This window comes from Anas platyrhynchos, chromosome 3, assembly GCF_047663525.1.
Source record: "Anas platyrhynchos isolate ZD024472 breed Pekin duck chromosome 3, IASCAAS_PekinDuck_T2T, whole genome shotgun sequence".
Classification (NCBI taxonomy): Eukaryota; Metazoa; Chordata; class Aves; order Anseriformes; family Anatidae; genus Anas; species Anas platyrhynchos.
The window spans coordinates 7,667,641-7,685,530 of NC_092589.1; the positions used below are offsets into that span (position 1 = coordinate 7,667,641).

The window sequence follows — 17,890 nt, forward strand, 5'->3', positions numbered from 1 at the left end:
TTCGCATTAACATTTCCTATTTTATTGATAAAAACCACAGGAGCGATAACATACATGTTATGTTGTTTGAGACACTTTAGAAGCCCACTATTGCTCATTTCCAGATTCACAAGAGATCTATGAAGAGATGCACCACTGCCACTTGCTGCCTGACAACTTAATCCCTGCATAGAGTGATCTCGTTAGATCCATGAAGATAGAAAATACTAACTTCACATTAAGTAATCCAAACCTAACAGTGACATGCAAGAACAGAAGATCTGTAAGCAGAGACTCCAGAGAATCATCACACAGCAGCAACTTCAGATCTTTCTCTCACAGCATCTCAGAAACCCTGTATCTGCTAGGTCACAGTCTCATTCGTGTTTTGTGTTTTAAATTCAAAAGACACCTTAACAAAGTACAACTCCTGGGAGAAGATGTTCTTTGTTTGAACATTCAAGAAGCCTCAATACCTCATCTTGAGCACTGACAACATGTAACTTTTTAATACTTTAAATACTTCAAATTCTCAGCAGCATAAGACAAACTGTGAGGTATATGGATGTTGCGTATCTTTTAGAGTCAAGTCCCTTTAAACAGCTGGAGAAGAATTTAGATGACTGGCTCCATGCTATTCTGGAAATGAAAAGAAATCAAATCAAAACTTAATATTGACACGTTCCCTCCTACACACTGAGTATCACAAGGCCCTGTGCAGTTTAAAACATCCTCTTTGGTACCCAAGCAAAGTCATCAACACCCTCAATCTACACCAGATACTGTCCCTCATATTTTTCAGAGTCCAGTAGCTTTGGATCCACGACTGAAGGGCTGTATCAATTCTTATCTGAGAAATTCACCTAACACTGGTTCCTACTTGTCTCCTGAAATATACCTAAGTTTTGTTCTCCTTTTAGGATTTTATGAGCTCCTGATGCACAGATAAATGGAAAAAAAAACAAATGTGTCCTGGAAACAACAAAACTGTACTCTGAACTTTTATGTGCGTAGTTCTTCCCTCCATTCTAAGGTAGCGACAGAAGTTTTCTTAATTTTTACAAATGCACGCTTAGTTTGGAGGAAAAAAAATAGCTATGTACCTCAACTGATACTGAGGTCTGCTGTCTGTAAGCTTCTATAGTTTCTTAGTTACATTGAAGAATGCACAGATTACACAAGATAAACCAACTGTTCTCATTACAGTGCGATGTACACATATTAACATCTGTATGTCTCCACATATGTGAAAGCATCTTTATACATCTCCACTAGAGTAGAATGAGATTCAACCTCAGCACAGAGAGCACTCCTAAAGAAAATTCATATTCAATACATGCAGTGTAATTTTGTGTAAAGAAAAAAAAAATCCAAACTTCTGCTACATGGTTCCAAGACTCAATACGTAACAGGACGCAGAGAGCAAAAGTTAAGCTTTCTTAGTACATATGCTCTTTACGAGCATTTTAAAAAAAAAAGACAAATTGGCCCTATTAATCTCAGTCTCAAAGGAAACTAGCATTTTGCACTTGCAACTTCTCTTCTAGTAAGAGAAATGATTTCATCTGATTATTCTAGAAGAACAAGATGAAATTCATGCATGTTAGCAAGGTTTATGCAATATACATAAATACACATAATATAAAAGAAGTCAAGATTAAGACATCTTACACACATGATCACACATCCACTCAGGAATATAACATACAAGGTCTTACTGTAGATATTCCTTACCTAAAAAAACTAGTATTAAACAAGTCAACCAAAGGAGGGAAATACCGGTATCTTTAATGACTTAAGTCCTCTAATCACACCTAATCCTGTCTACCTGCCAAGCCATTTTTACTTTATACAGTTCCATAAATACATATTTATCTTGATATAATCAGCAAAAACCAAAAGCTTCTCCTTGCTGCTCGCTCCTGCTCCTCCCTTTCCCCAATGTGCTGATTCTAGTGACAAAGGTGAAGCCTTAAATGCCTCCTCAACTAATATTACTAAAGCAGCTTGAGTTCTGCCAAAACTGTTCTGGGTTGGAAACAGTAGAACTGCGCTGCACATCACAAGCTTGTATTGGCAAAGAATATGCAACTTACTGGCTGCAGAATGAGTATTTCTTGCTACAATCCCTTAAAGAAAAAAGTCACGCTTTGGCAGTTTTCCCTGACCAAAATAATTGCCTTTAAACTTTAAGTACTACACGTTTTAAGCATCTAGCTGCCACTCTTTCTGGGCCTGAAGCTTTTGATTACTCAAAACTCCTTGGGTCTAAAAAAATAAAAATAATCTCAGCTGACAAGCTTGAGCTATGCAGCATGCCTCTGAATTACCAAAGCCTGAAAAATTTGGGGCCATGCTAATCAGAGCACAAGGCGCACCACATGATATACTTTCAAAACAAACATTAAGAAAGATAATAAAGGTGCTTCAGTTAAAAGTGATAAAAATAAACCCATCCTACACCACATTTTTCAACAGAAGACTCATAAGGTGCCTTCTTTCACTGCTGTATCACTTATCTGGTGCTTCTGTGGCATTTGGAATAAACAAACATTCAGAAGAGTCACAGCCCTGCCAAGCTACTTCAGAGTTAGAAGTTCTCCTCTTGGGCAGTACTTACAGAGGAGCACAAGCACAGATGACCACTTCATAGGCGGCAAACTGAGACTTGGTTCCGCCTCCCTTAAAAGTCTTCGAACATAATACACACATAATACACTTAATTTGATTGTCATGGCTAAGTTATACAATAAACAGTATATATACTTATAAAACAAACTCAATGAGTAATTACTATCTTAAAAAAGAAAAGCCTGCTGAAAGAGCAGAAGTTTTGCGTAAACACAAGTGACAAATCAAGTGTAAGCTTCAGCTTCAGACCCAGGGTCCGATACTTCTTTGGTCCAAGTGTACAAAATACACCACTGAACAACTATAGTCCATTGTCAGCCGCCTGACTTTTACGCTGTCTTACTGAGCTTTCAGTCTCTGAAGCAGCTAAAGGTTGTTCACTCAGATCTTCTGTTTCTTCTTCTCCCGATTCTTTTCCAAGCTCCAGATCCTCTTCTGAGTCACCAGCACTTGAATTCACTGCATCTTCTTCATCTGAGAGGTCTTTCGCCTCTGCAGTCTCTTCTGCATCATCTGCAGAAAGCTCAGCAGCCTCCTCTGGTTCTTCTAATGCTGCATTCTCCACATTCTCCTTCGTAATTGCTTCTTCTAAACAAAAGAGTTTCAAATACTGATGTTAGATTGACTCTCCAAACAATGCTTTTAAAATTTAAACCACTGTTTATGTGAAATACATCATGAACATTGCAGTATGTTACAGTACTAAAATATTAATGAACTTTACTATTGAAAACTTTTGTATGACGTTCTATTTCCTTTATTATTAAATTATTTCAAATATTTCTTCAGCAGAATTTCTCTTTCATCATCACTTGTTCTTCCTGCATATCAGGCTTTCATTTGGTTCCACAGAGTGACAAGATCCATGTTGCCTGGCTCCTTGAAAAGGCATCATTACCAAAGAAATCGACAAGAAAGAGACAAGATACCGGTAAGCTGTCAGGTAATGGCTGCTGTTGAGTCAATCAGCCCACTGGACAGCATACTGCACCAGTATGGTTTTTCTATTGATAGTGATTTTAAAGACAGTAATTCTGCATATTTAAAAATCTAAAATTTGGCTACAATCTTCCTGGTAAGTATCACAGATGTATCTTCATCTTGAACTGCAAACCAGCGCACACAAATATACACAGTTATGAAGGAAACGTTTAATTACTGTTCAGTTTTGACACCACTTGATAGAACAATCACCACACAAGGTGTTCTGGAACTTAACACACATCTGGTGTCTACAGGAGACTTAATTTTGTGTGCAAATTTTTATCTCCCATTCCCTAGGGTACAGAACACTGGCCTGAAGCCCTCTCACTGAGGATCAGGAAGAGATTTATTTTCTTTTTATTTAAAGAGGATGCAATGCCTCACACCATGTATTACTTCCTTGTGAGCTTAGTGAACAACTTTAGTTTTCCAGATGAAAATTTGGTTTTATATGCTGCAGGGCAGAAAAAAAGGTAACCTCTAATCACGCAAGAGACTAAACAGTTCCCCCCAACCTGTGTGATAAGAAACAGCCTTGTGTAATGGACGCAGACCTAGAAACACCATTGTTCTAATCTTTCCCCACGAAGCTTATATAGGGACGCTTAAAGCCTCAACACTGCAACCAGGTCTGATCTGTGACTAGTGATAAAATGCTGCCAAGGTCTGTTCAACTGGCAGTGATGTCAGATACAGAATTTTTATAGTTCTGGCATTTATTACGCCACTTTATTATTTCCTGCAGTCTCTAGATTTGATTCTCTCTACCTCCTTTCCCCTTCTTTCCACAATTTAGATAAAAAATTGTATAGGTTCAGAATTTTGCATCTCCTAAGGCAACATACAGAGTGCATAATAGGACATAGAGATGTCCTGCCAAAGCAAATTCCTTTTATATTTAAGCAACAAATCTAATGAAGATACAGCTGCATAAAATAAACAAAACCCAGTATATTTCTTCAAGACTTCCTCATTTTGAATGCATTTGGCCTCTTCACATTTGTGGAAGTATGAATAAAGTGCTGAGGGTTTTTGTTGCTCTAGTAATAGTATTTTTGTCTTCCTTGCTACCGGGCAGATGCTTTGACTGATTAAATAGAGCCTGACACAGTGTGACAATCCCTGTCACAGGGTGATCATAATGTAGATTTAAGTCATAAGGTCATGATCATAAGGTCAGATTTAAGTGCCTGACAGCATACTGCCCTCCCTCCCACAAACGTACATTTAAAACTACAAAATCCCACCCGCTCAGGAGTTCTTACCAGATGTTTCAGTTCTGTATTTTGACTTTGATGGACAAAGGCAGTCTGAAATCAAGACCAGTATCTGGGTAAAGGGGGGGAAAAAAGCATTTGTTAACAAATATGCATTTCATCCCAGCAGCCCCTGCACTATTATATTCGTACCCTGTGTATAAATATAATTGGCAAGCTGATGATGAGAAGAAATACTGATTTGGGATACTTCATTGTTCATCTTCATCACTTTAGTACTGCACTGATTCTGGATTTATTTGTTCCTACTTCAGAGAATTTCAAGATACTTTAGGTAGCAGCAGCTCTTAGAAAGCAGAACTTTACAAAAACTTTACAAAAAGATTAATATGCTATCATTTAAATACATAAGTATTCACTAAGTGGCAAGTAATTTTAGATACTTAGACTTGAACAAAGGCTATGTGTGTTTTTTTGATAATTTAATATACAGTATGTGCAAAGACCTACTCATCCTTTTTAAACATACAATGAAAATTTAGAAAATTGCATTATCTGGCTCATAGGCAAGAGCTGCCTGAAGGAGCTAAATTAAAAACACTGGAAAGAAAGTGCTATCTCTGTATATGAACCAACATTCTCTGCTTTCCGCTCCACATTTTCGGCCTCCTATTTCCTTAAATTTATTCAGCATTGAAAATGCTTTGCATCTTCAGAAGAGATGCCCAGAACATAGCTGAGGATCTTTATTTAAAACTTCAGAAAACTTCTTGGTCAAGATTTTCTATATTTTAGCATGCTATTCAATTCTCACTCCCCAGTTCCCTGATACACAATCTGTACTTCCACCTTTTATGCTCTATTGTACCTTTTGGTTTTCTGCTAAAGCAGCCTCAGAGTGGAACACATACAGTCAAAATGCAAGGGAAAACCTTAGTGTCTCATTGTCACATGTTAAGAACAGTGCAAAGGAAAGAAAAGAGATAAATGATACAATGATAAAAACTACATTTCAGTCACAGAAAAGCTTTTCAGTAAAGGCAGGAAGATTAGGTTTATATTTTCTCAACTTTTTCCTTTTTTTGTGTGTGTGTATTTTATGGTGGGTTGCAGGGGGTGTTCTGATGGGAGTTTTGGTGGTCTTTTTTTGTTAAGTGGAAGAAGGAGTTTGGTTTTTTTAAATTGAAAATCATCGTTATCATTTACTTCTAGCTATGTTACCTTGATTTGCATTTATTTGACAATTAAGTCTATCATCTCAAAAGATGCAGCTGTTTTAATTGTACAATAAAAAAAGCATTTGTTCACATGTATTGATACTGCATACATTACCACAACATTAATGGCTTCAAATAGAGTAGGTCAGTTAAGAACACCGTATCTTCAAAGCTTTTTAGAAAAGATGTTCATCCTTTCATCTTAAGTAATGGTGCAACAGCAAACCTGCATTGGTAACTCCCACAAATACAGCCCCATTTCAGCTAATACAAAAATCATTCCACAAAGCCTGCTTTTAGAAAGCTGGAGTCTTTAGACACCATTCTGATCACACACATGCAATCCTTCAGTACAATAATGAGCAATTAATAAACAATTAGAATCAGGTGCTGCAGGGTATCAGTGAAGTTTTTGTTCCCCCTTCCACCAAAGATAATGCAAAGCAGTTCTAGGTAACTAAGGAAGGAATACGCTCTCTTACCAAACCCAGGAACAGGCCAATCAACAAGGTAGCCAAGATAAAGATTGCATAAGACATCCAAACGTGAATTCCAAGAGTGCCGGTGAGGTAGCTATGAATTTGCTGGAAATGAGAAGGTATTTATCAAATTCACACCAAACACCACACAGCATTGATACTGCTGTCACCATTAAATAAATTGACACCTAATTAAGACCCTTCATAACAGCATTTATATTGAAGTCTTCCCTCTCAAGCACCAGCCATCCTTTAAATGTCATATTAGGATTCTTCTGATAGCATTAAATCCTGTTTTGCTTTACTGAGTTTTCACATTAAAAGGCACTGCATGTAATCTTACTGCGGATAGATGCATAAGGGATGCTCAGAGCATACAAGAACGTATCAGAACATTCTAGGATTTTATATTCTGTAAGAAGGTGGCAGCTGCTTAAGACAGATTAATGTGCTAGATGAATCTATGGCATGAACCCATACATCTATTTTTACAGCCTCTGCTGCAGGGAGGAGACCATATAGTAAGCATACCCGAGGATGACAGAACACCAGTACAGCCAATTTTACAACAGTATTTTAGAACTTAAACATTGCAGAACCAAAAAAATCAATCACAGCAGATTCAAAGCAGGTGTCATTTTATATCCACTTTACAAGCACACCACCAAGGAAAAGACAGATCCTTAAAAGGGGCTTTATCCCTGGGATAAGAATTATAGCTTGGAAGAAGAATGGTAAGTGCTTGAGTTTGCACAAGATAAAAACAAATACTTCCATTTGGGAATTCATTCATTAACTAAAATGCAGCCATTTATTTCCTGCTCAAGCTCTTCAGTTCTTAAAAAGAGCCACACATTCTACACAGATACAAAATAAGTGCTTTCTCTTTATATTTAAAGAGACTAATTGGAACACAACATCATAGTTTCACTGAAACTGAGCTCTGTTATTTAAACCTACAGATTTATTGGCTTGAACCAAGCATCACATCAAGTCAGATTGTCCGGTAGGAAGTAAATTATAACATTACTCTCTGAAGAGAGTATTGCCATTAGAAAACAAACCACAATCAACATCTACGGAATATTGAAACTTATTTGTCTGTGTCCCCTCCCAGCTCCTTAATGTCTGAACAGCACCCAACGTTTATTAAACCACATGCAAGGATAGTACAGGAAGAAGAGTGAGGAAATGTAGAGTTGAAATATGTATTAGAGTGGAAAGCAAATTAAATGCTCTGAGAAAAAGACTGTAATCTTTCAGGAAGGAAACTAGACAAGAAAAACATCATTGCACAGCAACCAAGGAAGAGAAAAGCCAGAAGGCTGTAAAAAGTTAATACTATCCAACAAAAGAAATAATCAAAGATAGCTTGCATGGGAAACCTAATAATGGAAAGTTTTATTTGATTTTGAGATAGTTAGATGCTTACTGGAAGTGCTACAAACTCTGTTCAAACTCCCTACTACCTTTTGAAGTGGATATTACAATATTCAGACTTGTTTTGCTACAGATAGTCGGCTACACCTGATGATCTTAAGAAAGAATATTTCCCAACCAAAATTGCTGAGAATTTTCAGACACTTTTGCATTTGCATACTACAGGAAAAACTTTGATATCTCCCAAACAGAAGTATCTTGAAATGTTCTGTAAGTTCAAAGCACACTTCATTGTATGCTAAGCATTTCTCCCTTACTTCTGGTAATTAAAACGTCCAGATTTGTTTTTATGTCAATCTTATTGATAGTTTGAAATTCAGATGCAAAAATTCTTATTGAAGAATCAGGCCATTACTCTGTTCGTCTGCACAACAGATTAGATGTAGACACAAAGCAGAAGAGCAACAAAGCAGAAGAACAACTTCTAAAATGAATCTGGAAATAATTTTTATGAATAGGATTAGGTCAGAGACTGGTAGATACTGAATGTATTCCTGAGGCACACGGCTACACCTGCTGCAGCTGTCAAAAAATACTTCATCAATTTGGTATTAGCACATTTTGACAGAATACTAACTATACCAAGATAATAACACAAGTAAGCATTTTCACTATTTATGATAATCTTTACGATCAAATTACAATTTTTGGCATGGAGGCTATTGTCTATTAGCACTGCAAAACTTCTAGTGCAAAGACGCTATACATCCAATGCACAGTAAATGTATGGAAAAATCAAAGTCTCATAAAATAGTAATGAAAGTATTCAATTAGATTTTGACTTGTTAAACTGAATATTATTCTAAGCATGAATAAAGAGGGGTATGGAATATGCTACCACATAGTTACTTACCCTGATCCAGCCAGAGAAGTGAAATAGCCCTGCCATACCATGCATCCTAAAAAAAGAGGGAAGAACATGTTCTAAGACAAGTAAAGAGTTAAAATATATAAAGTGAACTATCCAAAAAAAAAAAAAAAGCAAGATTCTGCTTTTGCACTTCTGATATCGTTTCAGCCCCTAGGAATCGATAGAAGGAAGCTAATGCAAACAAAGCATTCTTCTCTATATTATGTTCATTTAAGCTGGCTCAATGGAAAGCGTGGAAACGGTAGCTTGAGATAGCATTTGAGCATAATCGCAAAATATCAGCAGTCTGTGCACCTTCTCCCCAGCTCACAGCAGCACACAGCCCTATAGCTCCTCTCCCCATTACTAAGTATTCTATACTTCCTCATTCTCAGATGAGAAATAAGGACAGACACCGGATCTTTCATATAAATTTATACATGATAGCTTTAGTCAAAATGAAATGAACAGGGCATTCATATGTTTGGTTCACTTTTTACAGCACACAAGCACTCTATGCTATTTCAAAGCAAACTCAACATTCTGGAGACAAGCATACTGTGAAAGCACTACCAGTCTCCTATTCCAAAGGAAGACACAAGAGTTCTTTTAAACAAGTAAAAACCTTAAAGCTGCTGCTGCAAGTGACCAGAAATAATCTACATAAACATACATTTAAAATTATTTAGCAAGTAGTAGAACTGACACTTGTGAAATGCTCAGTGGTTATACCTTCCCTCCCTCCCTCCCTTCCCTCCCCCTCCCCCCCCCCCCCATATTTTCAGACGTAATATCAACAAACCTCAGCAGGCACAGACAAAATCAAGTGCAGAAAATAAACTGCTTTTAAAGGTGAGAAACTGCATAGCAGGCTGTCAATAAGGATTGCTTCTACAAAGCCTACTTGTCTAGGGAACAAGCTGTCAGCAAAGCACCCTTAATGAATGATGAGCTACAAAACATACTTGTTGTTGATAAAACAAAGTATTACATTATAGAAGACGGGGACTTCCATCCTGCTACTGGCTCCACAGCTTGCCATTTTTTCTCTAAAACATAACCCTGAAGGTCTTCCAATGTGCGTGAGCCTCTGTATCTGCGAAATACTCCATTGTTTGCACTAAAAAGCATAAATTCACATTAACTTAGTGCTTAAACTGTATAGGAAAAATGTAACCCTCCATTCTGCCATTCCTCCCCTCTGCCCAAAAATAAAAAAACAAAGCATACTATGTACACAGATTCAACTTGCTCAGGAAGCTGAGTACCCAAGGATTTTTAATGTTTTGAAAACATTTTTTAGTATCTGATAGATGGTCTCAGATTTTCAACAAAATGAGATTTTGCTGTTTATTAAAAATTCCTATTATTTTTAAATAAAAAAATCACTCTGTACTGAATATAAAGCACAGGAAGTTAATTAAATTAATTTTAGACACATCTCAGAATCAAAAGTGTGCATACATGTATCTATAGTTGTACAACTCAATACCATGATTTAATAAAGAGTTCTCCATTTAAAGGATTTCATTCTTCATTGAAGAAGACACAGGAAACACTCTTTTTGATTTGTTTATAAACAGTACTGGTAACAAGAGAATTTAGCAAATCCACTTAATCTAAGGGAAGTCTTGAGATGAGGATTTTGTTAACATAATCAGAGCCATTAGCAATACCCTAAACTGAAACTGAAAGTCAATATTCCTTCATTGCCATCTATATTTCAGAATTATGGTGTAAAACAGGCAAGAAGCAGGACTCAACCAATATAAATACCAATATAAAGTCAATAGATTAAGAATTTACAGTAACAGAAGCAGCGCTACATGCTTAGTGAAAGGTTTCTGTAGTGTTTTACATAGGATTTGTACCAACTGTTATTAAAATGAGAAATTGAAGTGACACTTCTATGAGGTCAAGTGTTTCTGCTCACATATAGTGAGCTTTCTAGAAGCCAATACTGCAGACTTGCATCAGTTCTTACATATTATCCAATGTTCTTTTCAGACTGGAAAAGCATCACTTATCTAGGTACAAAACTGTTTGTAGGAAAACCTTCCACCATAAATTAAAAATACTTGATGTCCAATAAACACACCGAGCTCCTGAAATACGTTTTAAAAATTGACCAAGTGAGATAAGCCAGTTGTACATCATGTCTTCCATGTCACTGTACAAACAGGACAGGAAAAAATAAAACATACAGAAATAGACAATTGTTTTTAGTATTACATACTTACTGGTATATTGTAGGAAGTGTTGTTACAAAGAATCGACCACTCAAGCCTAGAAAGAAAGGAAAGAAAAAAAACACATCAATCAGTTAAGTAAAGCAGAATTACCCCAGCATTTTGACTTACTTGTAAGTACCTACAGATCTTTACCTGTATACTAGAGAGCAGACTGCATAGCTTTTACCACCATTTTGGAAAAAAAGTTTAGCTTGTCATCAGACATGCCATAAACTAACAGCCGCTAAATACTGTTGCCAAATTAAGTAAAATGTTTACCTTGTAGAAGGCTTACTACAAGATCATTTTTCTACAGAGATTAATTTCTGTTTGTCTTCAGCTGTGTGCAATGATGAGATTGGGAGTGCTCCCCCCAACCAAGAAGATGAGCCATGCAAACACACCCTTATTCCAGAATCCTGCACGCTTACACACCTGTGTGCAGCCTCATCCAGATCCCCACTGCTCCATCTAGAAAGTTGGGCCACTAACATAGCAATGCAGGCTTGCAAACTCCAGCCCACTGTTTTATTTCATCCTCTGCTTGATTTTAAATGATTTAGAGCTGTGCATGTAAGTTTCAGGTACTTAAAGTAATTAAATAAAGTAATCTTATTTGCTTGTTGCTTCTTCCAAATAATCCTTGTATGCTGTACAACCCATCTCTCTCATACACAACTGTAGCAAGACAATGTTTTGGACGTTTCTAGGTCCTTATTGTTAAATTGAATTAAGCCAGGTATTTTTAGGTTTCAGTACTAATGCTTATTATTCTAGAGTGAAACCCCCTACAGAACTAGCAAAAAAGGCTTGTGGGTTGTTGTTGTTTGTTTCATTTTTGAATATGTTTAAATCAAATACAAGTTTCTTTAAAGTTCCATAAAACTAGGCATCCTCATTTTTCAGCTTTCTGCTTTTATTGCTATAGGAGGCAGGGTGGCAGGAAATCTTATAAAGCAGTTCAAAGCCACACCAGCACAGGGAGACACTAAATAAACAAAAGCACAAGTGTAACAGAAGAAATTAATGAAGCAGAAAGAATAGCAGCACACACACACAAAAAAAAAAAGGTGGAGAGAACTGTAAAGAATATTATAAGCTTATAAAGAGCACAGTCACGGAAACACTGAAAGACTCTGAAATCCTATCAAGGACTAAGCAGGCAAACAAAATGAAGTAGCCAGCCTAAATCCCTTTTTACCAGTAACCTATCCTAGAGCAAGTACCAATGGTCTTAGCATGAACAATGCAAAGCATAAAACAAAATCTGTTGCCAAGTGCACTGAAGTATCCCAACATTTCAGATGAAGGTTTTGTGCTAATCTCACACACGTCCATAGGTCAGCAAAATCAGATGCAAGTCATCTTCAAAAAGCTAAGAACATACAGCAAGTTGTTTTGGTGCATGCTTAATCCTAACTTGAACTGGGTAACAGTTTAACTTCAAACACAGTTCAGCATGTGTTTGCAAATCACACCCTGGCACATGCCCATAAAATAGTCAACAGACAACCAAGACCAGGGGGAGAAAAATTATTTGCCTTTCCACTCCAAAATACACAGAATATAGAAGCCATCTAAAAATACTGCTGCTTTCAACAAGGAAATATTTAAAGAAGATTAACGAAGACCCAAGAAATCTTGTTTTAAATAGTTGTCAATGCTGTGATTGGGAACTTCACAAAAAAGGCACCCCAAATACCAGGAACTTTGTAAGCCAGAAGCACCTCCATTACTTACTCTTGAAATACTGGGTGTTTCAACAGAAAAGACAAGGAAGGAACAAGCACTTTCAGACTACTACATCAAGCGACTGAAGCATGCTGTAAATCCACTAAGGCTCTGATGGCTCTCATTCTTTGGGCATCTGTTATAATTAAGCACCATGAATGGCTGCTTCCCCCTGTAGGGTTTGGCAATGGCATTTTATGTGGCTCTGCACACATTCGTTTTCACCAAAAGAAATCTCAAGTACCTGATCCCTTAAGGTCCCAACACACCCATTCAAATCCTTTACCAGGTAGACTAATTCCATTCAGAATCCCAAATATTTTATTTTTACAGCCTCACTTTTGAAAGGGCATTTTTAAGTTACTCACATCCTAATGCCATAATCAAGACTGAAATCCTCTTATTTGAACACCACGTAAGCAAAGAATCCCTATCTAATTGGGAGAAAATAACAAGATGGGATTATAATGGATCCCCAATTGCAGCCTTAACTCCAGAGTAAGCCCTGCTTTGTTACGGTGAAGAAGCAGAAGTTGGCTTTAAGTTTCACCTGTGTAAAAATATTAATGTACAAACTCACATTTTCTTAATCTGTTATTGATGAGTATCTGCACTAGAGGAATGCCCCACACCAACAGCTTTTTTATATCAGTTTTTGTCTACCTATAAGTTTTTAAACAAAACATTAACCAACATGATGGCTAGAACAGCTGGCATTTTCTTGTGAATCTAAATCTCTGGTTTTAAGCAATTTAACTCATCCACCTAGTGTTAATTTTGTAAAACTACCTTGTTTGTCATGTTCTTAAGTATACAGAACACATTTTTACATACTTTAATACAAAAAAAATCCTAAAGCTCTAGGAATCTTTTTGGTCCAGTAACGCCTCTTGCTGTCTATCTTCTGATATTGCTGACAAAATCTTTTATCCACTCAAAGCCAAAACAAGCATGAAGCGTTCTTCAGAGATGGAGAGATTTGGAAAAAAAATAACGTTGGTACTGTTTACAGAAACATGCATTCAAAATTTTGAAAGGAGTCACTAGAGCAGGAACAAATAACGTTGTATTTATGCTTCTGTGGATAGATAGGATATCCTGTTTTTAAGTGTATTTGCATAGATGCAGCAAATCAGAAAAACAAAACAAAACAAAACAATGAAGGTTGTACTTCAAAAGCACCACTACAATTTAACATGACAGTAAAACAGCACTGTAATGCAAAATAGTTTAAAACTTATTAAAGGAGGCTCATACTGTGGTAATGCTACCGCATCCTGAAATTCTCAGAAACTGGAAGCTACAGAACTGGATGCTTCTCCAGACACTTTAGAGGGGAAAGAAGTAAGGTGGGCAACAGCTTCCACTGGATTAAAACAGAGAGTAAGCCCCTTTTAATACAGTGAAAGGGCAGATTGTTCCCCCACAATTTCTTCAAGTTACCCTTTCAAACACTTACACACACAGATGTGAGCTATGCAGAAAAGCAAGATGTAGAGAGCACTATGTTGGTTTAGAAACGTCTGACTTGGCTAGCATTCCATGCACTCCAGTAAAATAAAGCACACTCCCTGATATTAAGTTGCACTTAGACTGAATAATTTATTTTATTAAAAACACTGTCTGCGTACTATACCTGGTTCCTGAGTGACATCCACCTTTCCCACAGTGATATCTAGACGCTCACTTTCTTTTGCAAAACTCTCCCAGATCAATTCAATCTGTTGACAAGCTGGACACCAAGGAGCATAGCTGAAGGGGGAAAACAGGTTAAATATTTTAATTTTCTTATATGTGTACACATTCAAATTGATTTAACATATAGAGGAAAATACAAACAGATCAATTACAGGAAAAAATGCACTTCTTAATCAAGTCTACTGAATAAGTTAATCAAGTAGGTTTCGCATCAACCCCTGTGTTCCTCCTGATGTTATTAAAACAAAAGCAAATCTCCACGGCCTTGAGAAATTCATATCAAAACCCTCACCACTCATGAGTTATTCTATTTACATAGAAAATAAATCCATTTTCATGGCAGCTATCTGAATTATTGAAGCCAGGCTGTACTCATTCAACACAGCATTTCGTATTGATTTCCCACTCCTCAGAACTTCTGGGAGTTACGTTGGCCTTAGCCCGCTACTCAATACATCAGAGCACGCCCTTTTCACTAGCACTCTTTGGAGATCGGAAGAAAGTACACACTAAATTCCTACTGCTTGTACCGACTATCTTTCTCAAGTTTTGCTTTATCTTAGGATTAATTTCAGCAAAATAAGAAAGCATGTTACAAGAGCTGAGTTCTCTACACTACCAACTGCATTATCCAAGCTAAGTTTGCTGTAGTTATTGATAACATCAACACCAGGACAGAAGAGCTAATTTGAGAGGATAGCATCAGAAAGTGTTTGAACTTTGACAGGACCCCACTTCTACCCGAACACGTCAGACTTCCGCAGCTTGCAGCAGTTGCTCATACATGCAATTCAGATAACACGTGCTGCGCCTCACTACTTGTGTAAGTGAGCCATGGCAGTCACCCCCCCACACACAGCCACGCCTTTTAGAGATGCACATTAAGAGACCCTCAGGAGATGTCCCCTAATTTATTGGGGTTTGAAATGTAGAAGACACGCTTCTGACATTTTAAAAGGCAAGGAAGCAAATGTAGGGGAGTTTAGAGTCACCCTACTTGTCACAGGGCTCAAAATGTGCTACTGTGTTCCTCTTCCATTCCTGATAGAAAGAAATTTCCTCATGGGCAGAGCCCCAAATCTTTCCCAGCCCCCGCACCCACCGTGACTGCGAAGCTCTGCAAGGGGCTGCCTCACGCCGTGGGTCTACCTGCCTGACCTAGAGGCACTTCTCCCTGCCCAGTGGCCTTCTGAGCAGGAACACTCGCTTCCGCAGCGGCCGGGGACAGATCTCTCCAGCCACCCACTGATGTTTCAGGTCATTGAGGCTGAATCTGAACACATAACTTCTCACGGAAGAGGTAGAATCGAATTTACTGACTGCTTTGTAAATTTTTTATAGGGGGCTTGAAAACTAAGTATTTCAAAAAGGAAATCTTGCACTCTGGATGTTAAAAAGATGCAAGTGAAAAAATACGCACTGTACTTTACTGTAATAGAAATTTATGATTTTAAATATTAAAGCTAATATTGCGTGTTTTTGAAGCAACATCATTCATTATGAGAGCACCTGAAAAAAGTACATAAATCTAATCTTGCCAAGAAACAGCCTGTCACTATCGCTTAAAAAGATGCTGGAAACAAATCTCACATGCAGAGCTGCTGGCCTGTAGAGTGCTTTTAATAACAGATTGACAGATACTGTGCTTCAAAAACAGACTACATTTTATTACAATAGTTTGACTGATAAGTAAGAAGCCACATGTCAGATAACGCTACTGATGTTGCTCTAAAATTAAAGACAGCAGTTGGAACGCTTTCTAAATCCAGCTTCTCTAGATGTGTCAAATTCATACCACAAGACTTCCAGGATTAATTTAACCTTTAGCCTGCTTCAGGTACTGTCTGATCTTGAAATGGAAACTTGGCCATATCAACATTCGTGCTTGCATTTGACATTCATGAGAGTTTCTTCTATCTGAAATTAAGCAGAATATTCAATGTGCATAGTTGAGATAATATTCACATGATTAGAATCCTTTTCTTTTATCTCAGAGCAGCACTAAAATCCTTACCACTGCTTGGTAGTGAGAACAATGAACTTCACACAAGGCCTTGCTTTTTTGGCTTCCTTTCGGTATCAGTACCAGACACGGGATGGAACTAAGTCACGCACAGTGCTACAAGTCCCTGCCAGTCACTCTGGACACTGGCACATGTCATCTGCCTGAAAATATTAGCTTTATATTCCTGAAATTACAAATTCAATTTTTGCAAGCCAGGAAATACCCTGCCCCTACACAATTTGCAGCGAAGATCAGATTTTTACAGGGTTCTTACTGCTGCTTGCTTCAAAATCCTCAGTTTTCTGAAGCTTTAACATCCACATTGGTTACTCAGCACTTCAAGCGCTACGAGGAACTCGTGGATGCCTTCTGGAAATAACGAGACCATTCTATTGCCGAAGCTCTACTCTGCCTGTCAATCTGAAAATACCTCTCCTTATGCTTTTTGTGAGATCAGGAGTAAAACGCTTCATGTTTAGGTCACCTTTATGTAAGGTTCCAAAACCCTCTGCATCCTGAAGAACTGAAGCTTAGGATGACAATTACTTTATTGGATTTGAACACAGGCTTCTACTGAACCCTTTTGGTCCATGGCTGCTTAGTACTTCTACAAGTCATGGTACAACCACTGTTCTTCTCCCTTCCAAGAACCCTAGCAAACAAGGAAACCCACAAAGTATCAGTAGGAGCTGGAAAGTAGATCCATGTGTGTCCACTAGTCCTCGTCACTATCCATCGAGCTTTACGACCCACGATCAAGTCACTTACAAAAGCAGATGCAACCAAATCTCTTTGGTTATACTCCACCACCAGTCAGCCAGGAAGCGATGAGCACTGCAGCAGCAGCACCAGGTTTAGGGCTGTTCCTCCCTCAGCTCCCTGTGCACAAGGGAACACATTTAGCTGTTAAGGTGTTGCTCACACTGTGCTCTGTGTCCCCTGGGTGCTCCAAGGAAGCAGCACGCAGGTCTTTCTGAGTTAAACCAAAGCCGACTGGAATTTAAAGCAAGTCCTGGACACTTGGTTGAGGAAAGTTTTCAGTAGGCTGTTACATATTTAACAGCAATTTACCAATCTCCACCATTTACAAAAACCTGACTGAAAACACCACGTACCTGCGAATTACGCATAGACAAGCTCCTCACTGCAGTACATATCAGATGCCTGCCAACACACACCTCACCCGTGGCCCTACCAGGCTTCTTGCACAGCACAAAGCTTCACAATCCAAATAACCTCATCCACTGCATCCCCTCCGTACCTGAGACAAATGTCTATTCACCGGTCGGGTCCACTGCAAGAACACCAGATTTAAGCGGATTGCAGTCACAGTCTCAGAGAGGCCGGGTGTCTTCTGGTTCCCACTCCAATCCATTGCAAGACCTGAAGCTCTTTCCGAGGGCATAAAGACAATCCAGAAGCCAAGTT

General features: G+C 38.0%; 1 protein-coding gene across 2 annotated transcripts in view; it reads right to left on the reverse strand.

Moving 5' to 3' along the window:
* Nucleotides 1-17,890, reverse strand: part of TMX4 (thioredoxin related transmembrane protein 4) — a 24,154-nt gene continuing 6,264 nt past the window's right edge. The window contains exons 2-8 of one of the 2 annotated variants that reach the window (XM_005010833.6): nt 14,396-14,511; nt 11,038-11,083; nt 9,789-9,917; nt 8,801-8,846; nt 6,511-6,612; nt 4,860-4,923; nt 1-3,198 (exon numbers count right to left, since the gene is read on the reverse strand). In XM_005010833.6, the coding sequence (XP_005010890.4) occupies nt 2,912-3,198; nt 4,860-4,923; nt 6,511-6,612; nt 8,801-8,846; nt 9,789-9,917; nt 11,038-11,083; nt 14,396-14,511 (790 nt within the window). In that variant the 3' untranslated portion in view covers nt 1-2,911. The remainder of the gene's footprint in view (nt 3,199-4,859; nt 4,924-6,510; nt 6,613-8,800; nt 8,847-9,788; nt 9,918-11,037; nt 11,084-14,395; nt 14,512-17,890) is intronic. The other variant, XM_072035259.1, reaches the window with a different exon arrangement.